Source organism: Propithecus coquereli, unplaced genomic scaffold (genome assembly GCF_000956105.1).
Source record: "Propithecus coquereli isolate 6110/MARCELLA unplaced genomic scaffold, Pcoq_1.0 Scaffold171, whole genome shotgun sequence".
Classification (NCBI taxonomy): Eukaryota; Metazoa; Chordata; class Mammalia; order Primates; family Indriidae; genus Propithecus; species Propithecus coquereli.
This window is the reverse complement of record NW_012141747.1, coordinates 5,079,462-5,106,047: the sequence shown is the minus strand read 5'-3', so window position 1 is coordinate 5,106,047 and position 26,586 is coordinate 5,079,462. Positions and strand designations below refer to the sequence as shown.

The following is a 26,586-nucleotide window of genomic DNA, read 5'->3' as shown; positions in this document are numbered from 1 at the left end:
TGAGAGGATCATATGATCTTTGTTTTTACTTCTGTTTATGTGGTGAATCACATTTATAGATTTGTGTATGTTGAACCATTCCTGCATCTCTGGGATGAAGACCACTTGGTCGTGTTGGATTATTTTTTTGATGAGAAGCTGAATTTGGTTTGCTAGGATTTTATTGAGAATTTTTACTTCTATATTCATAAGGAATATTGGTCTGTAGTTTTCTGTTTTTGTTGAATCTTTTCCTGGCTTTTGTATCAGGATGACGTTGGCTTCATAAACCATGTTGGGGAGGATTCCTTCCTTCTCAATGTTGTGGAATAATTTCTTCAGGATAGGCACCAGTTCTTCTTTGTAGGTCTGGTAGAATTCAGCTATGAAACCATATGGTCAGGTACTTTTTTTTTTAAGGAAGGTTTTTTTATTACTGTTTCAATTTCGGTACTTGACATTGGTCTGTTCAGGGATTCTATATCTTCCTGATTGAGCCTAGGGAGGCTGTTTCTACGAATTTATCCATTTCCTCCACATTTTCAAGTTTATGTACAGAGAGGTTTTTATGGTATTCAGAGATGATATTTTGTATTTCTGTGGTGTCAGTTGTAATTTCTCCTTTTTCATTCCTAATTGAGCTTATTAGAGTCCTTTCTTTTCTGCTTCTGGTTAATCTAGCAAGAGGCACATCAATTTTGTTTATCTTTTCAAAGAACCAACTTTTTGTTTTATTAATCTTCTGTATAGTTTTTTTGTTATCAATTTCACTTAGCTCTGCTCTGATCTTTGTTATTTCTTTTCTTTTGCTGGGTTTGGGATTGGTTAGCTCTTCTTTTTCCAGTTCTTCGAGTCTATTCATTAGATTGTTGATGTGTGATCTTTCTGTCTTTTGGATGTAGGCATTTATGGCTATGAATTTTCCTCTCAGGACTGCTTTAGCTGTATATCACAGATTTTGATGACTTGTATCCCTTTTATCATTTAATTCAAAGAATCTTTTGATTTCCATCTTAATTTCCTCCTTGACCTAGCATTCAGCAGTAGGTTGTTTAGTTTCCATGATTTTGTGTAGAGATGAGTGTTTCTGGTGGAGTTGATTTCTAATTTTATTCCACTGTGGTCTAGGAAGACTCATGGTATAATTTCTATTTTTTAAAATTTTTTTAGACATGTTTTGTGGCCTAGGATATGGTCAATCTTAGAGAATGTCCCGTGAACTCATGAGAATATATATTCGGTGGTATTTGGATAGAATGTTCTGTAAATGTCTGTTAGGCCCATATGTTCTAGAGTTCTATTTAAGACCCTTATTTTTTGTTTATTTTCTGTTTGGAGGCTTTGTCCAGTTCTGTCAGCAGGGTGTTGAAGTCTCTGGCTATCATGGTACTGCTATCTATCATTTTGTTTAGATCTAGTAGGATTTGCTTTATGAATCTGGGCACTCCTGTGTTAGGTGAGTAAATATTTAAGATTGTTATGTCTTCTTGCTGGATTTTTCCCTTTACCATTATATAATGACCATCTTTGTCTTTCATTACTTTTGTTGATTTGAAGACTAAGTTATCTGATATGAGTATTGCCATGCCAGCTTTCTTTTGGTTTCCATTAGCATGGAATATTGTTTTCCATCCCTTCACCTTGATTCTTGATGCATCCTTTTGGGTTAGATGTGTTTCTTAAAGACAGAAGATGTTTGGCTTTTATTCATTTGGCCAGCCTATGTCTCTTCAGTGGGCAGTTCAAACCATTCATATTTATTGAAAGAATTGATAAGTGGGGTGAATTTCTGTTGATCCTGATGGGTTGAACTTTGTTGCTTTGTTTTATCTCTTGAGTCATTGTGGTATCTGGCCTTCAACCTTTTTGCTTTTGGGTAGTTTTACATTGGTAAGTGTTTACTGTGCTGATCCGTGAATAATGAAGTTCTGAGTACTTCCTACAGGGCAAGTCTTGTCTTGACGAATTCCTTCACTCTTTGCTTGGCTGAAAAAGTCTTTATTTCCCTCTCATATACAAAAATTAGTTTTGCAGAATACAAAATTATAGGCTGGGCATTATTCTGTTTGAGAAGACTGAAAATGGGGCCCCAATCCCTTCTGGCTTGTAGGGTCTCAGTTGAGAAGTTAGTCTGATGGGTTTTCCTTTGTAAGTTATCTGCTGTTTTTGCCTTACAGCTCTTAGGAGCACCTCTTTTATGTTTATTTTGGCCAGTCTGATGACTATGTCATGGTGTCTTCTCTTTGTGATGAATATCTCAGGAGTCCTTTGAGCTTCTTGTACTTGGATATCTAGATTTCTAGCAAGGCCAGGAAAATTTTCCTCAAGTATCCCCTCAAATAAATTATCCAACCTTGTGTATTTTCTTCTTCACCATCAGGGATGCTTATGATTCTTACGTTAGGCCTCTTTACATAATATGATATTTCTTGTAGGCTTTGCTCATTCCTCTTATTTCTCTGCTCTATCACTGTGGCTGACTTGTTTAATTGAAAGGTGTTGTCTTCAAGCTCTGAGATTCTTTTCTGCCTGATCTAACCTGTTCTTAAGGCTTTCTACTGTGTTTTGTAATTCTTTGAATGAATTTTTCATTTCCAGAAGTTCTGTTTGATTTTTATTTAATATTTCAATGTCTTTAGTAAATTTTTCATTCATTTCCTGCACTGTTTTTATGGTTTCTTTGTGTTAGGTTTCTATTTTATCTTGTATTTCATTAAGCTTCCTTACAATCCGTGTTCAAAATTCTTCATCTGTCATTTCAATATTCTGCTTTTGGCTGGTATCCATTGCTAGGGAGCTGATGTTTCCTTTTGAGGGTGACCTTTTGCTCTGATTCTTCATACTTCCAGAGTTCTTTCAGTGGTTCCTTTCCATCTGGAGCAGCTGTTGCTTCTCACTTTTGGATTTTCTTTTGTTTAGATAATGACATGCCCAGTTTAATCTCTGAGACAAGAGGTGGTGCTTTTGTGTGAGAATCAACCACACCCTCTATGATTGAGTCAGTAAATGCTATAACGGGCATGCAAATTGACCTCCCTGTCAGCAGGTGGTGTTTGCTGGAGGAAACACACTGCATTGTTGTTTGTGGGTCCTTTTACCAGCTCTAGTTCCTCTGGAGAAGCCCTCTAATGCCTCTGGTGGTGGGTGGGTTGGTTTCACTTTAAAGTCATACTCTCTGACATCAGTGGGTCCTTTGTGCTGCCCAACAATCCACTCAGTCTCTCTCTCTCTGAGGTGTCTACCTTCTGCTTTCTCCTGCAACATCCAGCAGGTGAGCTTGCCTGCCATGTCACGGGATGTGGACATGAATGTCATGAATATCTGCCTCCACACCCAGACCCAGTTTCTGCATGGTGCACTCCACCGTTATTTCTCTGGTCCTCAGGCTGCTTTGTCCTTGCCCCTCTCTGAGCCCACTCCCTCCACATGTACACCAATCTCTCTCCCCTCATTCATTCATTCATTCTCCCTTTCCTACTTCAGATCTTCAATATTGCCCTTGTTTCTAGATCTTTCTCATCAGCATACAAACATGCTGCTATTTCTCCCATCTTAAAATAGCTTTTTGACTGCCATGCATGCCTCTGGCTCTGCCTCATTCCTCTGCTCCTCTTTGGAGTTTGATTCCTCAGAAGAGTTTTATACATTCCCTTTCTCCAATTCCTCAATTCTCCTGCCCTGCTTTCTTGAACCTACTCCAGTGAGGCAAAGCCCCCCGCCCCCACGCCCACCTCTCCACCAAGCCCACTCTTGCCAGGGATACCTGAACTGCTAAATCCAGGGGTCGATTCTCAGTCTCTTTATTCCTTGCCCTATTATCGACATTTGCTGTAGCTGGTCATTTCCTTGAAATTCTTTTGTTTGTAGAATGTACACTGTACTGGTTTTCCTCCTACCTCACTGGCTGTTCTTTCCCAGTCATCTTTGTCACTCCTTTCCCATGTCCACAACCTCCACGTGCCAGAAGGCCTTGAGGCACAGTCCTTGGGCCTCTTCTTCGTCCACACTCATTCCCTGGTGACCTCATCTGGTCCTGTGGCTATTAAACCTGAGTGCATTGAAGTGACTTCCAGACCTATATTTCCAGCCCCAAGTGTTGCCTTGATCTCCACCTGAGGTCTCTGCCTTGATCTCCACTTACCATGTCACTTGGATGTCTAATAGGCGTCTCGGACCTAACACATCAGACACTCAATCTTAATCATCGCCCCTCCAAGCTGCTCTCCCACTATCTTCCTCCTAGCAATTTATTGCAACTCCATTCTTTCAACTCCCTGTGCTGAAGACCACAGAGTCATCCTGACTCCTCTCTTTTCTTTCATACTCACATCTGACTTCTCCTTAAATCCTGTCAATTCTGTCTTCAGAATGTACCTGTTATTCAGTACCTGCCCCCTTCTCACCTGGGCCATGCACCTAATGGACCTCCTGACTCCCTGATTCTGCCTGTGGTCCTCAGCTGTCTCTTCTCCACAGAGTACTCAGACCACCGTATACGCCATGCATTAGATATGTCATGGGTCTTGTTAAAGCCCTGAGAGGGTTCCTTTTTTACTCAGGGCAAAAGCCAGAGTCATTCCCATCAGTGGTCAGGTATTATAGTATCTGTTCTCAGCCCTCCGCCTCGTATTTCCTGCTTCATCTCACTCTCCCCTCTCTTACCCACTATCTTTTGGCTGTGCTGCCTTTCCGAAGTTTGACAACATGCCAGGCAAACTCTTAGCTCAGGGCTTTTGCACTTGCTGTGTCCTCTGACTTCCTCCAGACCTCCTTATGGCCACGCTCTTTGTTCCCTCAGGCTTTTGCTCATATTTCACTTCTGTGAGGCTTTCCCTGTTAGGGTTTAACTTGTCCCTGTCCCCTCACCTCTTCCTTACCACTCTCTATTCTCCTTTCTTCCTTATTTTTCTCCATAGTATTTGTCATTATCTGACCTATTATATCATGATTTGTTTATTATCTGGATCTTTTGTAATGTGAGCTCCATGAAGGCAGAAATTTTGGATTTAAGGTTGTATTCCTGGTGCCTAGAAGAGCTCTTGCCATGGAGGAGTGCTGGATGTATACTGCTGGAGGAATGATGGAAACAGACCTGAGTGCTCCCCTTAAGGGTGCCTTTGTCCTTGCACCAGTTCTCTATATCCAATAGAGGGCGCAAGATGTGGGCTGGGGTACTTGGCTACTTTGCTTCATTTGTAGCCAGAATAGCAAGGAAAAGAGATTTGGGGTGAGTCTCACCTCCTCCAGAATGGTCTCCCTGACCCTGCAGTCCACTGTGAGTTCTTTGTTTTTTGCCAGAACTTGCCCAGTCCTTACGGTCTCAACCCAGCACCAGGTACTGAGTATTTAATTCTCTGCATTCCTAATGTTCTCTCTCTCTTTGTGTGTGTATTGGGCGGGGGTGGTGTGGGTATGGGGGTCTCCCTGCTGGAATAATTAGCTTTTCTGGGGCACAAATATGCTCACACATGTCTTTCTTTTTTTTATTTCAAAATATTAAGGGGATACAAATGTTTTAGGTTACATGGATCATTTTTGTAATGCTTGAGTCTTGGCTGAAGGTGTGCCCATCACCCAGATAGTGTAATAGTACCCGTTAGGTAGGTCTATGCTCCTCCCCTTCTCCCTCCTCCCCCCTAGTTGATTTCCACTGAATTTTACTTACCTCTATGCACATGTGTGCTCATCGGTTGCTTCCACTTTAATAGTGAGTACCTATGATGTTTGTTTTCCAATTCTTAAGACACTTCACTTAGGAGCATGGTCTCCAGTTCCATCCAGATTGTTGCAAAAGGTATTAATCCATCTTTTTAATGAGTAGTGTACACATTTTATTAATCTACTCATGAATTGATGGGCACTTGGGTTGATTCTACGTCTTTGCAATTGTGAATTGTGCTGCAATAAACATACGAGTGCAAGTGTATTTTGATGAAAAGTCTTCTTTTCCTTTGGGTAAATACCCAAGAGTGGGATTGCTGGATTGAATGGTAGGTCTACTTTTAGTTCTTTGAGGAATCTCCATGCCTACCACTGTTCATGATGTCTAGTGCCGGGGCTACATATGGAGGAAACCCCAGAACACATTTGGCTGAACTAATGATCAAATGACTCTCAGTGGGGGTGAGTGCTAAGAGCTGTGTAGTAAGGCAGAAGTAGAGGTGCCATCTGGAGACTTCTTCTTTGCATGGTTTCTAAGTGGTTTCTGTCCTTTGCCCTTTCCTTAGGAGACCAACAAGAAGACAGTCCATGCCAAATATTGCAGCAAATTTGTCCATGCTCTCTGGAAGGATGGGAGCTTGGTCCACGTCAACATCACCAAGGAGAAGTGCAAGTGGTACAGTGAGAGAATTCATGCAGTCCTGGCCCAGATCCAAAGGAGGTTGGTGTATTTGCAGGAGGGTACAAGTGGTATGGTCTCTTTTGAAATTCAAATCTACTTGATCTCTTTCTTTCTCTTCTTTACTTTTAGTTGACATGTAATAATTGTACTTATTTATGGGGTATAAAGTGATATTTTGATATGTGAGTATAATATATAATGATCAAATCAGGGTAATTATGAATAGTATATCCATCACCACAAACATTTATCATTTATTTGATAAATACTGTATGATTTAAGTTCTTATAAATGTATTGAGACCTATTTTGTAGCCTAGAATATGAAACAAAATCTGCTTTTGTTGGGTGGAGGGTACTATAAATATAATTAGCTCAAGTTGGTGATAGCATTGTTCAAGTCTTCCATATTATTACTTCTTTTCTCTTAAATTGTTCTATAAATTATTGAGAAAAGAACATTGATATCTCCAATTGTAGTTATCCCAACTGTAGCTTTCAGTTCCCCTTTCAGTTCTGTTTTTTCTTTGTATATTTTGATACTCTATTAATAGGTGCTTGTATGTTTAGAATTATTATATTCTCTTGATGAATGGACTCCTTTAAAATTATGAAATGTCCCTTTTATATTTGGTAATATCCCTTATTCTGAAATATACTTTGATATCAATTTAGCCACTCCAAGTTACTTTTGATTGTTGTCTACATGGTTTATATTTTTTCTATCTTTTTACCTCTACCTGTCTGTGTCCTATGTTTAAATGGGTTTCTTGTAGACAAAATACATGAGTGTTATTTTATTAATCCAACCAGACAATCTTTGCCTTTTAATTGTAGTGTTAAGATCACTTACATTTAATGTGATTATTGATTTGGTCAGATTTAAATCCAAGATCTTGCTATATATTTTCCTATTTGTCTTATCTGTTCTTTGTTCCCTTCTTGCTCTTTTTTTTTTTTTCTTTTGTTTGAGTATTTTTTGTGATTACATTCTATCTCCACTATTGTCTTGTTAACTCAACCTCTTTGGTTTGTTTTGTTTTGATGTATGTGTGACTATTTAGCATTTATAATATGCAACTTTAACTTATCACAGTCTACCTTCAAATAATATCACTTCATGTATATTATAAGGGTCTTACAACTTCCATTCTCCCTTCTGTCCTTTCTATTGTCCTACATTGTACTTCTACGCATGCTATAAACCCCACAATACATTAAAAGCAATCAATTTTCTTATAATAGATTAAAAATTAGAATAAAGGTATTTTATGTTTATTCACATACTTGATATTTCTATTTGTCTTTACTCCTTTGTATGGATTCAGATTTCCATTTGGTATCATTTTCTTTCTACCTGAGGAAATTCCATGAATATTTCTGGTAGCGCAGGCCTCTTGGTGATTCTTATCTGAAAAACTCCTTAATTTACCTTTATTTTGAAAAGATATTTTTGCTAAATATAGCAAAAATTCTAGTTTCACAGTTTTATCATTCAATACTTTAAAAATCCTTTTTCACTATCTTCTGGCTTCTATGATTTATGATTAGAAGGCTCTTGTCACTTTTTTGTTTGTTCCTCTACATGTGATGTCTCTGGCTGCTTTTAAGATTTTTCTGTTTATCACTGGATTTCATCAATTTTATTATGACATGCCTTGGTGTGGTTTTCTTCATTTTGTTTCTCTTTGGGTTCTTGGAGCTTCTTGGATCTCTAGATGTTTTAATCAAAATTAGAAACATTTCAGCCGTGTTTTTTTCAAATACCTTTGTCTCCCCCTTTCCTTTCCTTCTTAGACTCTAGTTACACTTATGTTAGACTTCTTGATATTATTTCATGGATTACTTATTCTCTGTTATGTGTTTTTGTCTTTTTTCTCTCTGTGTGTTTCATTTTGAATTGTTTCCTATTGCTTTGTCTTTTGTTCCCTGATCTCTTCTTCTCCTAATGTCTAATTTACTGTTAATACCATGGAGTGTATTTTTTATTTCAGAAACTATACCTCTCTAGAAGTCCCATTTGGATCTTTTTTTATATATTCCATTTCTCTCTTCATTCTGTTCATTCTTTACCTTCTTGAACATGTGGATTACATTTATAATAGCTGTGTAACATACTTTTCTGCTAGTTCTAGCATCTATGTCAGCTGTGTAACATCTTTTTCTGCTAGTTCTAGCATCTGTGTCATTTTTGAGTCTGTTTCTGTAGATCAGTTTCCCTTCTGGTTATAGATCATGCTTTCCTGCTTATTGCATGCCTGGTATTTTTTATTGGATGCCAGACATTTTGAATTTACGTTGTTGGGTACTGGATTTCATTGTATTTTTTAAAATTTATGTTCAATGGTGCAATTAAGTTACTTGAAATCAGTTTGATCTCTCTGGGACTTGCTTTTAAGTTATATTAGAATAGGTCCAAGGTAGCCTTTAGTCCAGAGATTATTTGGTGCTACTACTAAGGAAATATTCTTTTGAGGACTCTACTTGATGCCCCATGTATTAAAGAGGTTTTCCTACTCTGGCTGGTGGAAGGTGAACTATTCCCAGCTTGTGTAATCTCTGAGGGGTTGATCCCACCTAAGCCTTTTTGGTGATTTGTTCCTTGGCTTCAGTAGTTTCTTCATATGCATATCTTGATCATTATTTAGCCAAAATCTCAAGGGCACCCTTCTGAAGATCTCTGGAGCATGTTTTCTCTCTCTCCTTCTCTCTCTCTCTCTCTCTCTCATCTCACTTCCTTTTCAATATTCTGCCCTACAAATTTAAGTTGCCTAGACCTTGCTGAACTTTGAACTCAATTTTAAATATTTTTTCCATGGTCTTCCCTCACCTCTACCCAACAGGCTTTGTCTGCAGCCGTGAACTTCATTTACATCCTGTGATGGAAACCCGAGCATGGGCCACAGAAGCAGTCCTTCTCACACAGCCACCTTGGTTATTCCAGGGCTCTGGGGTGGCTTGATACTGTCCATAAGCTTCACTGAAGCTTCAGGAATGTGCTGCCTTTACTAGCTTAACTGTAGTCAGTGGGATTAGAAGAACAAAGGGTCTAAAGTCATAGCTGGAGTCCTCAAAATATCAAATGACTGGAAGTAATTTATATTTGACTTTGGCAGCCACACGGATTTATTTTTCTGCCATATTGATTATCTGAGTTCTGTTTTACTTGGATTGATGATGGGCAGTGCAAGGGGATGATAAGGGAACCAGCCTAAATGTAAGATTTCCTACAGAAAAATACTCAAAGTCAATAATCCACTCACAGAAGCCTGGGTATAAACAACATAGCACAGCTCTGGCCTCTGTAGTTGCCAGTTCTTAGGAATTGAGGAGCATGTGCTTGCTGCCCACTGGCTCTAACCATTCACTTTCAACCTATTTCCTGCCTAGGATTAAATGGCTACAGAATAGCAGTCAAATCCTCTTTGGAAAAGTGTATAACGATTACATCTACATCCTCATTGATACATCTCACTCAATGAAGAGCAAACTGGACTTGGTGAAGGACAAGATCATTCAGTTCATACAGGTTAATGGAAGGGTCACGTTCATGCATTTGGGGTGCTGTGCATCATAAACGCATCTCTACCGATCATCATCTGTAGTCGTTTATGAGCAGTGGATAGGGGAGTTTTGCACTAAAAAGTCCCTAAGAAAGCCAATTCAGAAAAAGGTCCTTTTTGCCAGTTAAAGAATCATCAGTTCTGATTTGCAAGCAGACCCTTTCTCTGGTGGGTTTTTTTCTGTCATGCTTGGGTTGCTTATGGGAGTTTCTATGCTCATTGTTTCAGATTTTCTCTATCTTGAAATTTGTGGTATATGCATATTAGTATGTATTGTTTTCCAGATTGTTTTCCAGATACTATTCCTCTTGGCATTTTTATTTTAATTTCAAATGTTTATTAGGGATACTGTGTGCACTGGCCCATGGGAGGAGTGTAGGCTGATGTTTAGGAGCTTCCAATTCTTATTCAACCTGTGCTGCCTCTAAGTTATATGGCCCGAAGCAGGTTGCTTTAAGTTTACTAACTCCTAGTTTCCATACCTATTAATACAAAAGGGTATCACAGTACTGTCATCAGTTTGTAGTATTGATGTAAGTATTAACTACAGAAATACTTGTATAAATTTTATTTAAATGCCTTTTGTACTGGAAAAGATTTTCCCTATGGGATATAATTTTTCACTTCTTGAACTGAAAATAGATATCTTAGTGACTAGAATTCATCAAACTGTGAGCTGTCCTAACCTTTTCTTACATGTGAGTGGTTTTATGGTTAAATAATAACTGTCTCTTACAGGAACAGCTGAAATATAAAAGTAAATTCAATTTTGTGAAGTTTGATGGTCAAGCAGTTGCTTGGCGAGAAAAACTTGCTGAAGTCAATGAAGATAATTTGGAACAGGCTCAGTCCTGGATTAGAGACATTAAGGTAAAATGGGCATTAAATATGGGAGAAGAAGTCTTGAGTTTCTCACCTGCATATTAAATTTATTCACAGGACAGAAATTCTTGAGAAGTGTTTTGTGCTCCCAGGATGTCAGTGGCTTCATGTAGACACTCGTCTTTACAAAGGTCCCATTAATTCAATCTCATTTATCAAATCCTCAAGTTTAAATAAGCCTCTATTCACAGGACTCTGTTTCGAGATCTGCCTTTGGCTCAGGTCTTAGCGCCTTTGTGAAAACACATTTCAAAATATGATTTTTTTTGTACTCAGACATTCAGATTTGTTTCTTCTGAAACTTTGTTATTCTTGCAAAAGATATGTTGCTGCTATTCTTAGCAGTGGACTTTCTTCAAGAGTAATGAACTTGTGGAAACATACAGCACAATCTGAGTGTTTGGGGCTGAAAACAAGAAGAGAGAGAGGGCAGGAGGGAATAGTAATACGGTGAAACTATTTCCTCAGGCCTGCATTTTACTTGGAGACCATTAAAGCTACTGTTCTTGGCATTTACACAGACTATGGGGAGGATTTTTCTTTCCTTGAATTTTTTCTTGTCTTGAACTTATCTTAATTTTATTAATAGAAGTTCCCCAGAACCATATAGCAGTCCTAATATTTGAGATGCACTAAAAATGTATACACAAGGAGTGCAATGCGCACTACCCGAAGGATGGACATATTTGAAACACGGACTTCGGTGGGGGGGGAACCAAGGGCAACACACATAACCTAAACATCTGTACACCCATAATTTGCTGAAATAAAAAAAAAAATTGAGACTAAAGGCTGTTCTTTAAAAGTCAAATATAGATCACAAACATCTTTAAAATAGTTCAGTGCTTGAGTTTAGAGCTTAGATTTGACAGGAAGCCACAAATGGACATTAGCACATCTCTCTGAATGTTACCAAAGCATGGCCTATGCTGTCAGTGATCTGCACCAGGGTTCCCTTGGGATTTATTTTTCAAAATGGAAGGAGGAAATCTGTTCTATAAGGAATAATAATGCTTGTAAGATTTTCACCTTACTGGCCACCTTATCCTGGGAAAGAGTATTAAATTCATACCCAACTTGTTAAATTTCCAGGATTAACCAATGAAGTTATTTGTGACATATATTCTCTTCTTTCACAAACTTAGGTAATAGGAAATATCTTGTTATTAATAATTCAGAACTCACTTATTAATAATTCAGAGCTCACCTAATTCAGGGCTTAGGATTTGTAATAACAAGTTATTATATATGGAATCTCACTGGATAAAAACATCAATTGGTTCTACTTTACATAAAAATCACTAATGAATAGAGTCAGCCATATATTTAGATTTTAGCCATTTGGCTAAAATAAAACATAAATCATTCTTGTGAAGCATGATTCTGCTGTCTTTAAAAATCTTCACTGATGCTCCTTTGCTTGATGAATGTCCAAAATTCATTTGCAAGAAAACCAAGGATAAAGAAAACGTGGTATTATATACACAATGGAATACACATAGCCTTTAAAAAGAAGGAAATCCTGTCATTTGCAACAACATGGATGAACCTGGAGGACAGTATGTTAAGTTAAATAAGCCAGACACAGAGAGAAAAATACTGCATGATCTCATTTGTATGTGGAATCTAAAAAAAGTCAAACTCTTAGAAGCAGATAATAGAATGGTGGTTACTGGGGTAGAGGGAAGGGGCAAGGTGTGGCTGGGGACATGTTGGTAAGAGGGAACAAAGTTTTAGTTGGATAGAAGGTATAAGTTCTGGAGATCTATTGCACAGCATGGTGACTATAGTTAATAACAGTGCATTGTACACTTAAAAATTGCTAAGAGAGCAGTAAGTGTTCTCATCACACACACCAAAAAAGTGTGTGAAGTGATGGATATGTTAATTAGCTTGATTTAATCATTCCACAATGTATACATACATCAAAACATCACATTGTACTCATCAATATTAATATATACAATTGTTTTTCCATTAAAAATTAATCAATTAAAATAACAGTGAAGGCCAAATTCTATTATTCTTTTGGCTGATTTGGTCCAGTAATCAACCTGGCAACACTCATGGTCTTCTGAGCCTGCTGTGTGCTGGTATCACAACCAGGTGCCACCTCCTAACCACCTTGCCTAGGGTTCTGTCCATCTGGCGTTCTCCCAGCTTTGCCACCACCTCTTTTCAACAGTGGGCTTGTCAACAAAAGACTATTGAAATTGGGCTCAAAGGGAAAAGTTGCTCTGTTTACCTTCTAAGCTACAATTCTGCTACCTGAATCTTGCAGGAGGGTTTTGCTTTGTTTTTAACTTTTAAATTTTAAATAATTTTAGACTTACAGAAGAGTTGCAAAAATGTTACAGAGAGTTTCCATTTATCCTTCACCTAACTTCCTCTAATGTTCACATCTGACATAGCCATGATATCATTATCAAAACTAAGAAACTCCCATTGATACTATTAACTAAATTACAGACTTTATTCAGATTTCATCAGTTTTTCCCATAATGTCCCTTTTATGTCCAAGATCTAATCCAGGATCTCACATGACATTTAGTTACAGCACCTCTTTATTCTCTTCCAATGTATGACACCTTCTTGGTCTTTCCTTGTCTTCCATGACCTTGACACTTTTGAAGGATACTGGTCAGATATTTTGTAGAATGTCCTTTAGTTTGATTTTGTCTGATGTTTTCTCACGGCTACACTGGGGTTATGGATTGGGGAAAGAATAACACAGGGGTGATATGCTCGTCCCAGTACATCATGTCAAGGCACACATCATGTGGATAAGCCCTATTATCAGTGATGTTAACTCTGACCATTTGGTTAGGGTGGCATCTGTACTTTGTATATCATAAATGTTTTGGGGAGGATACTTTGAGGCTATGAAAATATCCTTTGTTCCTTAAACTTTTGCCCACTAATCTTAGCATTCAATGGTGGATCTTACCTACAATAATTATGACTGAGCTAATGGTGATATTCTATTTCCTTCATTCCTTTTACATTTATTTGTTGGAATTCCTCTATAAAGAAGAGTTTCCCTTTTCTCCTCTTTTGGACTCAGGGCTATTTATTTTACTCTTGGAGTTATAACCCAATACTATTGTTATTTATTTTGTTATTAAAATTATTCCCACTTTAGCTGTTGGGAACTCTTTCAGGTTGCCTCTTGTGTCCTTTAAACATGCATCCATCTTTTTTTTCCTCCTTTTAGCACTTCCTGACTTTCTGGCAGTACAAGATGTTTCATCCTTTATTTTCCCAGCCCAGCCCTGGAATCTACTACTTCTCCAGGGAACCTTGGTTTATTTTATTAGAAAATGGTATTTATAAACCAAGATTTGGGCACCTGTGTTTGCTTATTACTGCTGGATTATGTCACTGCTTCTAGGCCTTCTCAGTGGAGAGAGAAAAAAAATATATATATACAATAGACCATGTATCCATAAACATCCATATTTCTATATCTGTCTGTCTGTATTTATGTTAAATAAACAAACAAGCCATGCATTCATACTGATACCTCTGGCTCCCATCCAGAGCCACAAGGTTCATTTGTAACGAACCTATGTGCCTATTTGTAACTTCATCAACCACGAGAAACCTGATTTTTATTATATGTGATGTATTTACTTATATATTCAACCCTAGTGTACATATAAAGTAGTTTCAGAATTGCTAACTCATACTCTACGAGAAACAAATTTTTCAACTATAGTGTTTATGTACAGTTCTTTTTCTCTTTAGCCTTACAGTATCCAGTCAAAAAACTGTTTTCCAAAGTTTTAAGTCAGGTACTTTCTTACCAATACCTTCATTCAACAAATGGTGGTGTCATTTGTTAGTGATACAGTTAGATTCATTGGACGCAGTCTGCATTCCATCTGGAAATTACCCCTTATCCTAGTTGAATCTTATTTTAATTTTCACACAGTAAAAAGAACTCTTTTGGTTTATATTTCCGAATTTTGACAAATGCATGTATCTCCACCAAAGTACCAGAGAGAATAGTTCTGTCACTCCCAAAATTTCCTCATATGCCCTTTTGCAGTCAACTCCTCCTTTCTCCTGGAAACCACTGATCTGTGTCTCTGTCCCTATGATTTTTCCTTTTCCAGAATGTCATATAAACAAATCGTACAATAGAACCTTTTGGTTCTAGCTTCTTTCACTTACCAAAATGCACTTGAGATTCATGCAACTTGTTTCATGTGAATTAAGAGTTTTTTCCTTTTTATTGATGAGTAGTGTCTTATTGATGAGTATCGATGCAAAACTGTTTATCCATTCCCTGTTGAAGGACATCTGTGTTATTTCTCATTTGGGGCATTATAAATAATGCCACTGTAAATATTTGCATACAGGTTTTCATGTAACTATGTGTCTAGAACTGTGAAGGGTCTGATATTTTATTTTACTTGCAAACTAATGTAGATGCTGACAGAACACCCGAGACTCCTGGGTCACTGACAAAGGACTTTATTACTCACAGCAATAGCAGTAGTCAGAGTATCAGTGTTTTCTTGCACCAGTTCCTGAACCCTGGTTCCTGCACAGTGAAACAATGAGGACCAGGTGGCACTTGCACATACATTAGGTTGTGTTAAAGGAGAGGGACCCTGAACTTAGGAAAACCAAATCTCCTATAATGGGCTATAAGCATGCTGGTCCTTTGCTGTGGAGTCAGATATTATCTTTATTCCAGACAATAAGTATGCTTGCTGCTTGCTTTGAAAAGGGACATTATTTCTGTTTCCCAAGGCTGTTCCTTATATAAACATCTTTAAAAGATAGACCAGAACAGATAATGTCTCTGCTTACAAGATATGTATTTAGTAGAAATGCAAGAGACCCATGGAGAATGGTTTCCAACAATAAATTTTCATTTCACTTGGATATAAATAAATACCTAAAAGTAAGTTTTCTGGCTAGTATGCTAAGTATATGCTTAACTTTATAAAAGACTGCCAAACTGTTTTCCAAAGTGGCGGTACCATTTTGCATTCCAAATCAGCAATGTATGAGAGTTGCAATTACTTTATATCTTCTTCAGCATTTGATATTGCCAGATTGTTTTATTTTAGCTATTCTAACATGGCTAAAATATATCTAGTGGTATCCTATTGTGGTTTTAATTGTTTTTACTTAATGCATTTACTTAATAATAATCTTTTCATTCTTATTTGCCTTCTGTATATCTTTGGAGAAGTATCTGTTCAGATCTTTTGCCCTTTTTTTAGTTGGGTTGTTTGTTTTCTTAAGAGTGAATTTTTTCATGTATTCTGGACATAAGACCTTTATCAGATGTTCAGATTGCAAATGTTTTCTCCCACCATGTGGCCTGTCTTTTCATTCTCTTAATAAGGTTTTTCATAGAGCAAGAGTTTTTAATTTTGATAAAGTCTAAATTACCAATTTTTCTTTATGGATTGCACTTTTGGTGCCATATCAAAACACTCTGTTAAACCCAAAGTCATGTAGATTTTCTCCTGTTTTCATCCCAAAATGTTATGGTTTTACATTCTATATTTAAGATGAGGGTCCATTTTGAGTTCATCTTTATATAAAGTGTGAGGCATAGCCCAGCATCATTTGTTGAAATAACTGTCCTCTCTCCTTTGAATTACCTTTACTTCTTTGTCAAAAATAATTTGACTACATATGTGTGAGTCTATTTCTGTTTCATTGAACTGGGTATCTATCCTTTTGCCGACATCACATTGTCTTTTTTACTGTAACTTTATACTAAGACTTGAAATCAGCTAACCTGAATCCTCTTTGTGCTTCTTTCTTTTTTTTGGCTTTTTAGTTTCTTTGACCTGCCTTATAAATTTTAGAGTCAGTTGTTGAAATCTACAAAAGAGTGTGCTAGGATTCTGATTGAGATTGCATTAAGTCTGTAGTTTAGATTCAGGAGATTTGACATTTTAACATTGTATATCTCTCCATTTATTTAAGTCTTTTTTATTACTATTATAAACGGTACTTTTTAAGTTATAAATTTTAATTATTTATTACAATTGATTTTTATATTGGCCTTGATTTATATATTGACCTTGTAACTATCTTTTGACCTGGCTAATCTCACTTATTTGTTCTTGAAACTTTGTTATAGATTACTTGTTATTTTCAATGATGTTTCCTGTGAATAGAAATGTTTTCATTTTTTTCCTATCCAACCTGTATAGCATTTATTTTTTTTGCTTGTTTTAATGCACTAGCTAGGACTTTCAGTATGATATTGAATAAAAGTGGTGAAAAAGGACTTAGCTTTTTACTGATCTTAGAGGGGAAGCATTAAATCTGTCACCATTAAATCTTTGCTAGGTTTAGGGGCTTTTTTTTTTTTTTTTTGGTAGATGGTGCTTTATCTTAACGAAGTTCTCTTCAGCTTTTGGTTTGCTAAGTATTGTCCCCACAAATGAATATTGAATTTTGTCACATGTGTTTTCTGCATCTATTGAGCTGATCTGTTCTCTGTTAATATGGTGAATTGTGCTGATTTATTTTTGAATATTGAATTGGACTCACATTCCTGGGGTAATCTCACTTGTTCATGATGTATTTACGTTTTATATACTCTGTATTAAATTTGCTGATATATCTTGTTGAGAATTTTTATGTCAATGTTTATGAGGAATATAGGTCTGTAGATTGCTTTTCTTAGAAATTGTTGTCGAATTTTGGTATCAGGAAATACTGACCTCATAATATGGATGAGGAAGTGTTCACTCTTATTTTGCGGGGGAAGAGATTGTGTAAAATTGATGCTATTTTTCCTTAACTGTTTGATAGAACTTACCAGTGAAATCATCTAGGGCCTTGATTTTTCTTTGTTAGAAGTTTTTAAACTATGAATTCAACTTTTTTAATAGATATAAGACCATTCACATTATCTTTATCTCTTTGAGTTAGTTTTGGTTATTTGTTTCTTAGAAACAAGGTGGTCCATTTCTTTCAATGTGTTGAATTTATGGGCACAGAAGTTTGCAATATTCCCTTATCACTCCTTTAATCTTTGTGGGGTCTGTAGTGATGTCTCTTTATTCATTGTAATATTGGTAATTTTTATCTACTCTTTTTTTTCTTGATTAGTTTGAAGAGGTTCTCTTTATTTCAATTTTATTGATTTTTCCATAGAACCTGCTTTTGGTTTCATTGGCTTTCTAATTTTTTACACTTCATCTTAGCCAAAAGGCCGAGAAGTGATTGACTTTCTAATTTTTTAAATGTTTTTAATTTCATTGATTTCTGTACTTATCTTCATTATTTTCCTCCTTCTACTTGCTTTTTTTAAAAAAATTAGACCTCTTTCTATTTTGATCTAAGAATTCAATATACAGATATCCCTCCTTATACTACTTTAGCTGCATCCCATAAATTTTGATACATTTTGTAACTATTTTTATTCATTTGAAGATGTCAGTTCTAAGGACTCTGCCTAATCTTAGTCCTAAAGATTTTTTCTGTTTTTTTCCATAGAAGCGTTGCAATTTTGTGTTTTACATTTAAGTCTATAATCTGTTTTGAATTAATGTTTATATAACGTGTGAGATTTAGGTTTAGAGGTTTTTGGTGTGGTTTTGTTTTGTTTTGTTTTGCCTATAGATGTTCATTTGTTCCAACATGATTTATTGAAAAGCCTATCCCTCCTCCATTGAATTGTTTTTTCTCCTTTGTCAAAAATTGATTGGATATAATTGCAGGTCTCTGGGTTCTCTATTCTGTCTTATTATCATATGTGCTAATGTCTTTATTAGGACCACACTTTCTTGATAACTGTAGCTGTATAATGAGCCTTAAAGCCAAGGAAAATTACTTTTCCACCTTACATTTCTTTTTCAGAATCGTTTCGGCTATTCTAGGGCCTTTATTTTCAATATAGAATTTTAAAAGAAGCTTCTCTATGTCTATTAAAAACCTTGTTGGCATTTTTGTAGGAATTGCCTTAAACCTATAATCCAATTAGGAAGAATTGACATATTTACTATTTGATTCCTCCAATCCATGAATACAGTATGTCTCTCCAAGTATTTAGGTCTTCTTTGATTTCTTTCAACAGCATTTAATAAATTCAGTGCACAGATCCTGTACTTGTTTGATTAAGTATATACTAAATATTTCATTTTCTTTGGAGCAATTGTAAGTGGTATTATTTTTTTATTTTAGTTTCCACTTGTTCATTGTAAATATATAGAAATGCAATTGGCTTTTGTGTGTGGATTTTGTGTGTTTTTTTTTTTACTTTACTAGGCTTATTCTAGGACTTTTGGTTTTTGTATACAATTGGCCCTCTGTATTTGCAGGTTCTACATTTGTGGATTCAATACAGTATAACAACTAATTATTAATACATAGCATTTGCATTTTGTCAGGTTGTATAAATAATCTGGAGATAATTTAAAGTATACAGGAGGATGTATGTGGGTTATATGCAAATACTATGCCATTTTATATAGGGGACTTGAGCATCCTGGGACTTTGGTATCCACAGAGGGTCCCGGACCAATCTCCCAGGCATACCAAGGGACAACTGTACTTCTTGGGGTTTCTTTGTAGACAGTTGAATAGTCTGCAAATACAGACAGTTGTATTTATTTTTTTCCCAATTTCTATAATTTTTATTTCTTTGCCTCATTCCAGTGGCTAGAATTTCTAGTACTATGTTGGATAAGCATGATGGAAACAGACATACTTGCCTTTTTTCTAATCATAAAGGAAAAGAATTCAGTCTTTCACCATCAAGTATGATGTTAGCTGCAGGGTTTCTGTACATGCTCTTTATGAGATTGAGAAAGTCCCATTCTATTCCTAACGTATTGAGTTTTTATAGCGAATGGGGGTTGAATTGTTCAAGTTCTTTTCCGTGTAAGTTCATATGCGTATATGACTTTCTTTATTAACCTGTTTATATTGTGGATTACATTGATTACTTTTTTGAATTCTGAACCAGCTCTGCATGCATGGAATAAATCCCACTTGGTAATGGTGAATTATTCATTTTATACATTATTGGATTAAATTTGCTAAAATTCGGTTGAGAATTTTTGTGTTTAAGTTCATGAGAAATGTTGGTTTGTAATGTTTGTGTATATGTACTATCTTTGTCTGTTTGGGGTATCAGGGTAATAGTGGCCTCATAAAGTGAGTTGAGAAGTGTTCCTTCCTCTTCTTTTTTCTGGAGTAGATAATGTAAAACTTGTGTTAATTCTTCTTTGAATGTTTGATAAAATTCTCCAGTATAACTATATGGGCCCAGAGATTTCTTTTGGGGGGCTTTTTAATTACAAATTCAATTTCTTCAATAGGTAAAGGAATATTTAGGTTGTCTATTTTATCTTAGTGGAATTGTGGTTTTTGAGAGATTGTTCCATTTCTTCTAAGCTGTTGAATTTATGAGCATAAAGGTTTTCATTATATTTTCTCATTATCTTGTCAGTGACTGCAAGAGATTTTGTGATATCCCTATTGATATTGGTAATTTGTGTCTTTTTTCTTTAACTTGTAAATCTTGCCAGAGTTTTGGTGATTTTATTGATTTTTTTCTTAACCAGCCTTTGTTTCATTAATTTTCTCTATTGTTTTACCATTTGAATTTCATTTATTTCTGCTTTTTATTATTTCCCTCTTTTTTCTTGCTTTGAGTTTATTTGCTCTTCTTTACTAGGTTCTTGAGGTAGGAATATAGATTATTGTTTTGAGATATTTCCTTTGTTCTTATGTAAGATTTTAGTGCCATAAATTTCCCTGGTAGCACTATGTTAGCTGCATCCCACAAATTTAAATGTTTTGCTTAGTTTTCATTTAGTTCTATTTAATTTTTTATTTTCTTTGTGATTTACTTTTTTGGGCCATGAATTATTTAAAACCTTTTTCAAAATTTGCAAGTGTTTCGAGATTTTCATGTTGTCTTTCCATTATTGATTTCTATTTTTATTCCACTATAGTCAAAGTACATACTCTGCACCATTTGAATTCTTTTAAATTTGTTCTATAACTCAAGATATGGTCCATTTATGTGAACGTTCAATGTTTGTTTGAAAAGAATGTGTACTCTGTTGGGTGGGGTGTTCTATAAATGTTAATTAGATCTGGTTAGTTGATGGTATTGTTTAGTTCTTCAACATCATTGCTGATTGTTTAATTGTTCTGTCAGCCATTAAGAGTGGAGTATTACATGTCCTCACTTATAAGTGGGAGCTAAACAATGAGTATATATAGTCATAAAGTGGTATAATAGACATTGGAAACTAAGCAGGGAATGAGAGGAGATTGAGGGATAAAAAATTACCTATTGGGTACAATATATACTATTCTGCTAATGGATACACTGAAAGTCCTGACTTTAGCATTATACAATTCATGCATGTAACAAAAACCACTGTATGCCTTCAATTTATTGAAATAAAAAAGAATGAGATACTGAAGATCTCCATAATTATTTATTTATCTGTTAATATTTTTCTTTTCAGCTCCATCAGATTTTGTTTCATGTATTGTAAAGCTCTATTGTTTGGTACATACGTATTTAGGATTGTTGTCTTCTTGGTGGATTGAGCCTTTCATCATCATGTAATATCACTTTTTGTCCCTAGTAATTTTCTTTGCTTTAAGTCTACCTTATGTGATATTAATACAGTTATTCCTGGTTTTTAGAAATAAATGTTTGCATAATATATTTTTTCCATCCTTTACTCTCAACCGATCTATGTTGTTATGCCTAAAGTGAGTTTCCTGTAGACAGCATTTCCTCTGTCATGTAGTTGGTATATTTAGACAATTTACATACAAAGTAATTATTGATATTTAAGGCTTAAGTCTCTCATTTCATTATTTTTTTCTGTCTGTTTCCTCTGTTTCTCATTTCTCTATTTTTTCCTGCCCTCCTATGAGTTCTTCGAGCATTTATTAGTATTTTGTTTTGATTTATTTTTATTGTTTTTTAGTGTATTGCTTTGTATAGTTTTTTTAATGGTTGTTCTAGATATTTCCTTATCATAGTCTACTGGTATTGAGGGTTTACTACTTCAAGTTAGGTGTACAAACCTTACTTCCATTTAGGTCCCTTTACTCTCACCATTTAAAAAGCATAATTGTCTAAAGTATTTCCTTTACATACATTATACAGCATATTAGATGTTGTTAAACTTTTGCTCCAATCATAAAACACAATTAAAGAAACTCATGAAGTTAAGGATTGTGTTTTATGCTTACTTCTACATTTACCCATTCCATTGTTGTTCTTTCCTTTCTAAAAGTCCAAGCTTTCTTCTATTATTGGTTTCTATTTTGAGAGCTTCCATTAGCCATTCTTTAAGGGTAGGTCTCCCAGCCATAAATTTTCATAGTTTTCCTTTTGTTCCAGCCTGGAGGATATTTTCACCAGATATGTGATTCATGGCTGGCAGTTCTTTCCTTACAGCATTTGAAAAATGTTGTGCCACTTCCCTCTGGTTTCTATGGTTTCAGATGAGAAACTGCTGTCATTTGAATTGATGTTCTTTTATAGGTAATGTGTTACTTCTCTTTGACTATTTTTGAGATTTTTCTTTTTTTTTAGTTTTCAGAAATTTAAATGCAATGTGTCTTGGTGTAGAGTTCTTTGGTTTCATCCAATTTGGGGTTTGCTCAGCTTCTTGAATTGTAGTTTTTGTATCTTTCACCCAATTTGGGGATTTTTTTTTTAGCCATTATTACTTGAATACTTTTTAAGTCCCACACTCTTTCTCCTCTCTTTTCTGAAACTCTAATGCTGTGGTCCCCAACCCCTGGGCTGTGGACTGCTACTGGTCCATGGCCTGTTAGGAACTGGGCTGCACAGCAGGAGGTGAGCAGCAAGTGAGCCAGTGAAACTTCATCTGTATTTACAGCCACTCCCCATCGCTCACATCACCACATGAGCTCTGCCTCCTGTGAGATCAGTGGTGGCATTAGATTCTTATAGGAGCGCAAACCCTATTGTAAACTGCACATGTGAGGGATCTAGGTTGTGTGTTCCTTATGAGAATCTAATGCCTGATGATCTGAGGTGGAGCTGAGGTGGTGATGCTAGTGCTGGGGAGCAGCTGCAAATAGAGATTATCATTAGCAGAGAGGTTTGACTGCACAATTAATGTCATGCACTTGAATTGTCCCGAAACCATCCCCCAATCCCCAGTCCTTGGAAAAATTGTCTTCCATGAAACCAGTCCCTAGTGCCAAAAAGGTTGGGGACTGCTGCTCTAATGGTATGAATATTAAATCTTCTTGATTGTCCCAGAGATCTCCGAGGCTCTATTGATATTGGCATCAGTTGATTGCTTTTCTTATTCCAGTGTGGTATTTCTTGTTCTTCGTACAATGAGTGATTTTTTAATTATATCTTCGACAGTTGGTTATTATGTTAAGAGACTATTCCCATTTAAGTCTTCTCATTTAGCAGGCAGTCACCGTGTTTAGGTTTAGCATGTTTGTTCTAGCTTATTTTGTGGGCTTTAGTTCCAGTGACAATTTAGTTTTCTGAGCCATTTCATGCTGCTTGGGCTCCCACTCAATGCCTGTTTGGTGCTGTCTACAGGGGTAGAAGGCATGTCCCTGAGCTGCCTGTTGTTGCTGGGTGGCCTTCTGGGGTGGGGATGGGGGTTCAGAAGTTGCTGGGCTGAGTCTCCTTATGCCACAGAGTAAGAATGCAGGAAAAGTAAGTACTTAAGCCTAGGAAGTACTCAGTAGATGTTGTTTTTATAGTTATCATTACCACCATCATTTTTCTGGCCTCTCTTGTCATATGGGCTTTATAAGTATGGAATTACTTGCCAAATTCTGAACAAGAAAGGAATCTGGAGCACCCACCATCCTTTCTGTGTTTGCATACCTACCCTACTCATCCTTGAATAGTCTTCCCTGCTGCCTTCACCATAAGATGTCTTTAGCAACACACCCAACCAGAGTAAGCATACAGCTTATGCTGGGCATGATCCGTTACAGCTTTCAGCACAGTGCTTGGTAGTGGTTTTCTAGGCCTCTAGCACCATTCTGTGAACCCCCTCTCAGGACACAGAATTTGGTCTGGTTTCATATGTCCCAGTCCTAGTAAAATTCCTGGCATGTGGTACTTAGGTGCTTACTTAATATGTGCTGAAATGAAAGAGAGTAAAGCCAAATGAAGGAGCTCTAGGTGAGAGCAACTGAATGGGTCAGGGCATAGAATTCCCCATTTGTGTCTGAGTCTGAGGAACTCTTAATAGAGAGTGCAGCTATGGCATATGGTGAGGCTTTGAGAAGTCTTGGTGGAGGGGATTGGTATGTGCTAGATGTTTGCCATTCCTTTGGCCATCAGTCTCTCTTCCCTTCTTATCCTGATTCTTGGTATGGGAGCAGAGCCTTTTCACCCTATGGAAGTAGAAAATTCTGGCCTCCCCTCAGCTAGGGTATGAGTAATGTGACCCAGGCAGCACCACTCAGAATAACTCCTAGGTTTTGAATTGAGAGGTAGGGACTCCAGATGGTTGGCTTAACAAGGAGAACCATGGCAGTGGTGGCAGATGTAGATGGTAGCTCCTGGGGTGGCAGTGGTGGTGGGCTGCTGGTCCATCTCATATCTGATACTCACAGTGTCAGTGAGGCAAGTTACAGCATCTGGTGCTTAGCAGCAGGTCTGCAGTGAGGCCCCCACCAGGCAGGTCTGCAGCAGAATTTGGGGCCTTGCTCCTGGTGACAAGTCCCAAGCCAGGTTCTTCTGTCCGTTTGATGATGCTGTGAGCCATCCCAATGTTCTTTTCATAAATTTCCTCCTGTTTGAATCATCCACTGTTGGTTTTCTTGCTTACAACTAAAGCCAGGACTAATATACTGGGACTGAGATGAAGGCTATTGGTCAACTCAGAGTCCTGCGTATCTACTGATGATCTCTTGGTAAGGATCATTTCTGCACATTAAGGAGAGTACATTCCAGTGAATTTACATTTATCTAAAAATTCATTCCTTTTTATATTGATGATGTGTTCCAGAGATTTTCTAATTTGCAATTTTTTACTATGATTTAAGAGATTGCTAAAAATCTCTGTCATTAATTTCTCTTGAAACACAATGTGCATATTCTTATCTGTTCTTTTTTTACATGAAGAATTGTGGATGGTATTATGATTGATGTTATGTGTAGGAGAGAGAATGGGCCATAACTTATTCCTTTTTATTGATTGGAGTTTTGTCTGAAATTTGTTTATTCCCATGATATGTAAAGCAGAACATTTAGAGTCCCTCATTCACTACCATGCATCCATAGAAGTCCTAGTAATGTTTCCATGTACTTGAAAGTGTGTATTTCACCAGAACATGTAGGAAATCAAGTTATGTTAGATATGTCCATGTGTCTGTTGTTAGATTGCTATTCATACCACACTTGTGTTTGCCAAATATTGGGTGTCATGAATAAATCCTGGTTTGAAATACACATGATCCCCACCAGGGTATATTCAGGCTGCATATTCAAGGTCTGTTGACAGATGAGCAGTAACTAAGTTAGTGTCTCACACAGAAACACAAAAAGATAAAATTACATTAAGATCTTTGTTGTCAAGACAGGAAATCCGCAGTCCTGCTTTTAGCTGTCCTTGGACTGTCTGGATAGAAACTTTTATGGCATACCCAGGGATTGCGTTTCTTGGAATCACTAGGCTTAAATTATAATATCAATATAATTTTAATTTACCTTTTATTTCACAAGTACCTTTTCTTCTTTTTTTTTGCAAGCAGAAAATAAATATTTCTTTGTGAGATCTTTTTTGAGATTCAAGTATATACTTGGTGTCTCTCTTTGTTCCACAGATTGGAAGTTCCACAAACACCCTGAATGCCCTGAAAATTGCTTTTGCTGATAAAGAAACACAAGTAATCTACCTTATGACAGATGGGAGACCTGATCAGGTATGTATCAAAGTTGGGAACAAAGAGAGACTCACCAATACTTGGAAAGTGAGTGCTGAGAATGGGTTTGGGGCATGTTCTGAGCTGCCATCAAAAAGCTATTGAGATACATTTCCTTGGCTTAGGGACTTAGAACTGAGGTGAGAAAATACACTGAGGAATTGCTTTGTCTACTGCAACTCTGAGGATAATTTATGTGACAGTGAATGCTGACTTTTAATGTGAAACACACTAAGAGCTTAGAGCCCAACCCCATGAAAGGAGATGTCTGCCTTCCATTGAAGACTGGTTTACATTTTATTACAAACTAAGAATGAGGAGATTCTTTTCCTTTGGGGTCTCTGAATCTAAACATGTCACTGCACAATGTCCTTGGTTTTACCCTTAATTTTAACTTAGTACTCATTTAAACAAAAACATGCCTTTCTAGTGAAATGTTCTTTGTTTTGTTTAGCCTGACTGGAAAGTATTTGCAAAGTTTTAGGGGAGTTTATTCATCTTCTTTTGAGCTTTGTGAATGAAAGGCAAGTGTTCCAGGCATTAAATAAATACAAGGATTTTCAGGCCAGCATAGTGTAAATTAACCTCTACAGTGAATTAGTATCAATTTGTATCCTTCCTTGTAAGATGTTTGCATGTGCAGACTGCTAGGCAAATATTTTAAAATCTCCTGTGTCAAATAGTTCAGGGGTTGAATAGTAAAGCAACTGGATTTTACTACAGTTTTAGATTTATGGCAGAAATGTAGTGTGTAAAGTGAAAAAATTTTTGAATTTTTTTTATCAACTTCACTGTATTTTCTATTCAGAAGTAACTTATTGTGTCCCTCTTATATTCCATGTGTGTTGCCAAGGTTTGAGGCAACAAAGATGAATAATATCTCATCCCTGCCTTAGGGAAGCTTGTGCCCTGGGGAATG

At 36.5% G+C, this 26,586-nt stretch overlaps 1 protein-coding gene across 1 annotated transcript in view; it reads left to right on the top strand.

Moving 5' to 3' along the window:
* VWA3B (von Willebrand factor A domain containing 3B) overlaps positions 1–26,586 on the top strand; it is a 188,906-nt gene that overhangs the window by 81,791 nt on the left and 80,529 nt on the right. The window contains exons 9-12 of the mRNA XM_012641874.1: positions 6,207–6,361; positions 9,712–9,850; positions 10,623–10,754; positions 25,569–25,667. Of these exons, the coding sequence (XP_012497328.1) occupies positions 6,207–6,361; positions 9,712–9,850; positions 10,623–10,754; positions 25,569–25,667 (525 nt within the window). The remainder of the gene's footprint in view (positions 1–6,206; positions 6,362–9,711; positions 9,851–10,622; positions 10,755–25,568; positions 25,668–26,586) is intronic.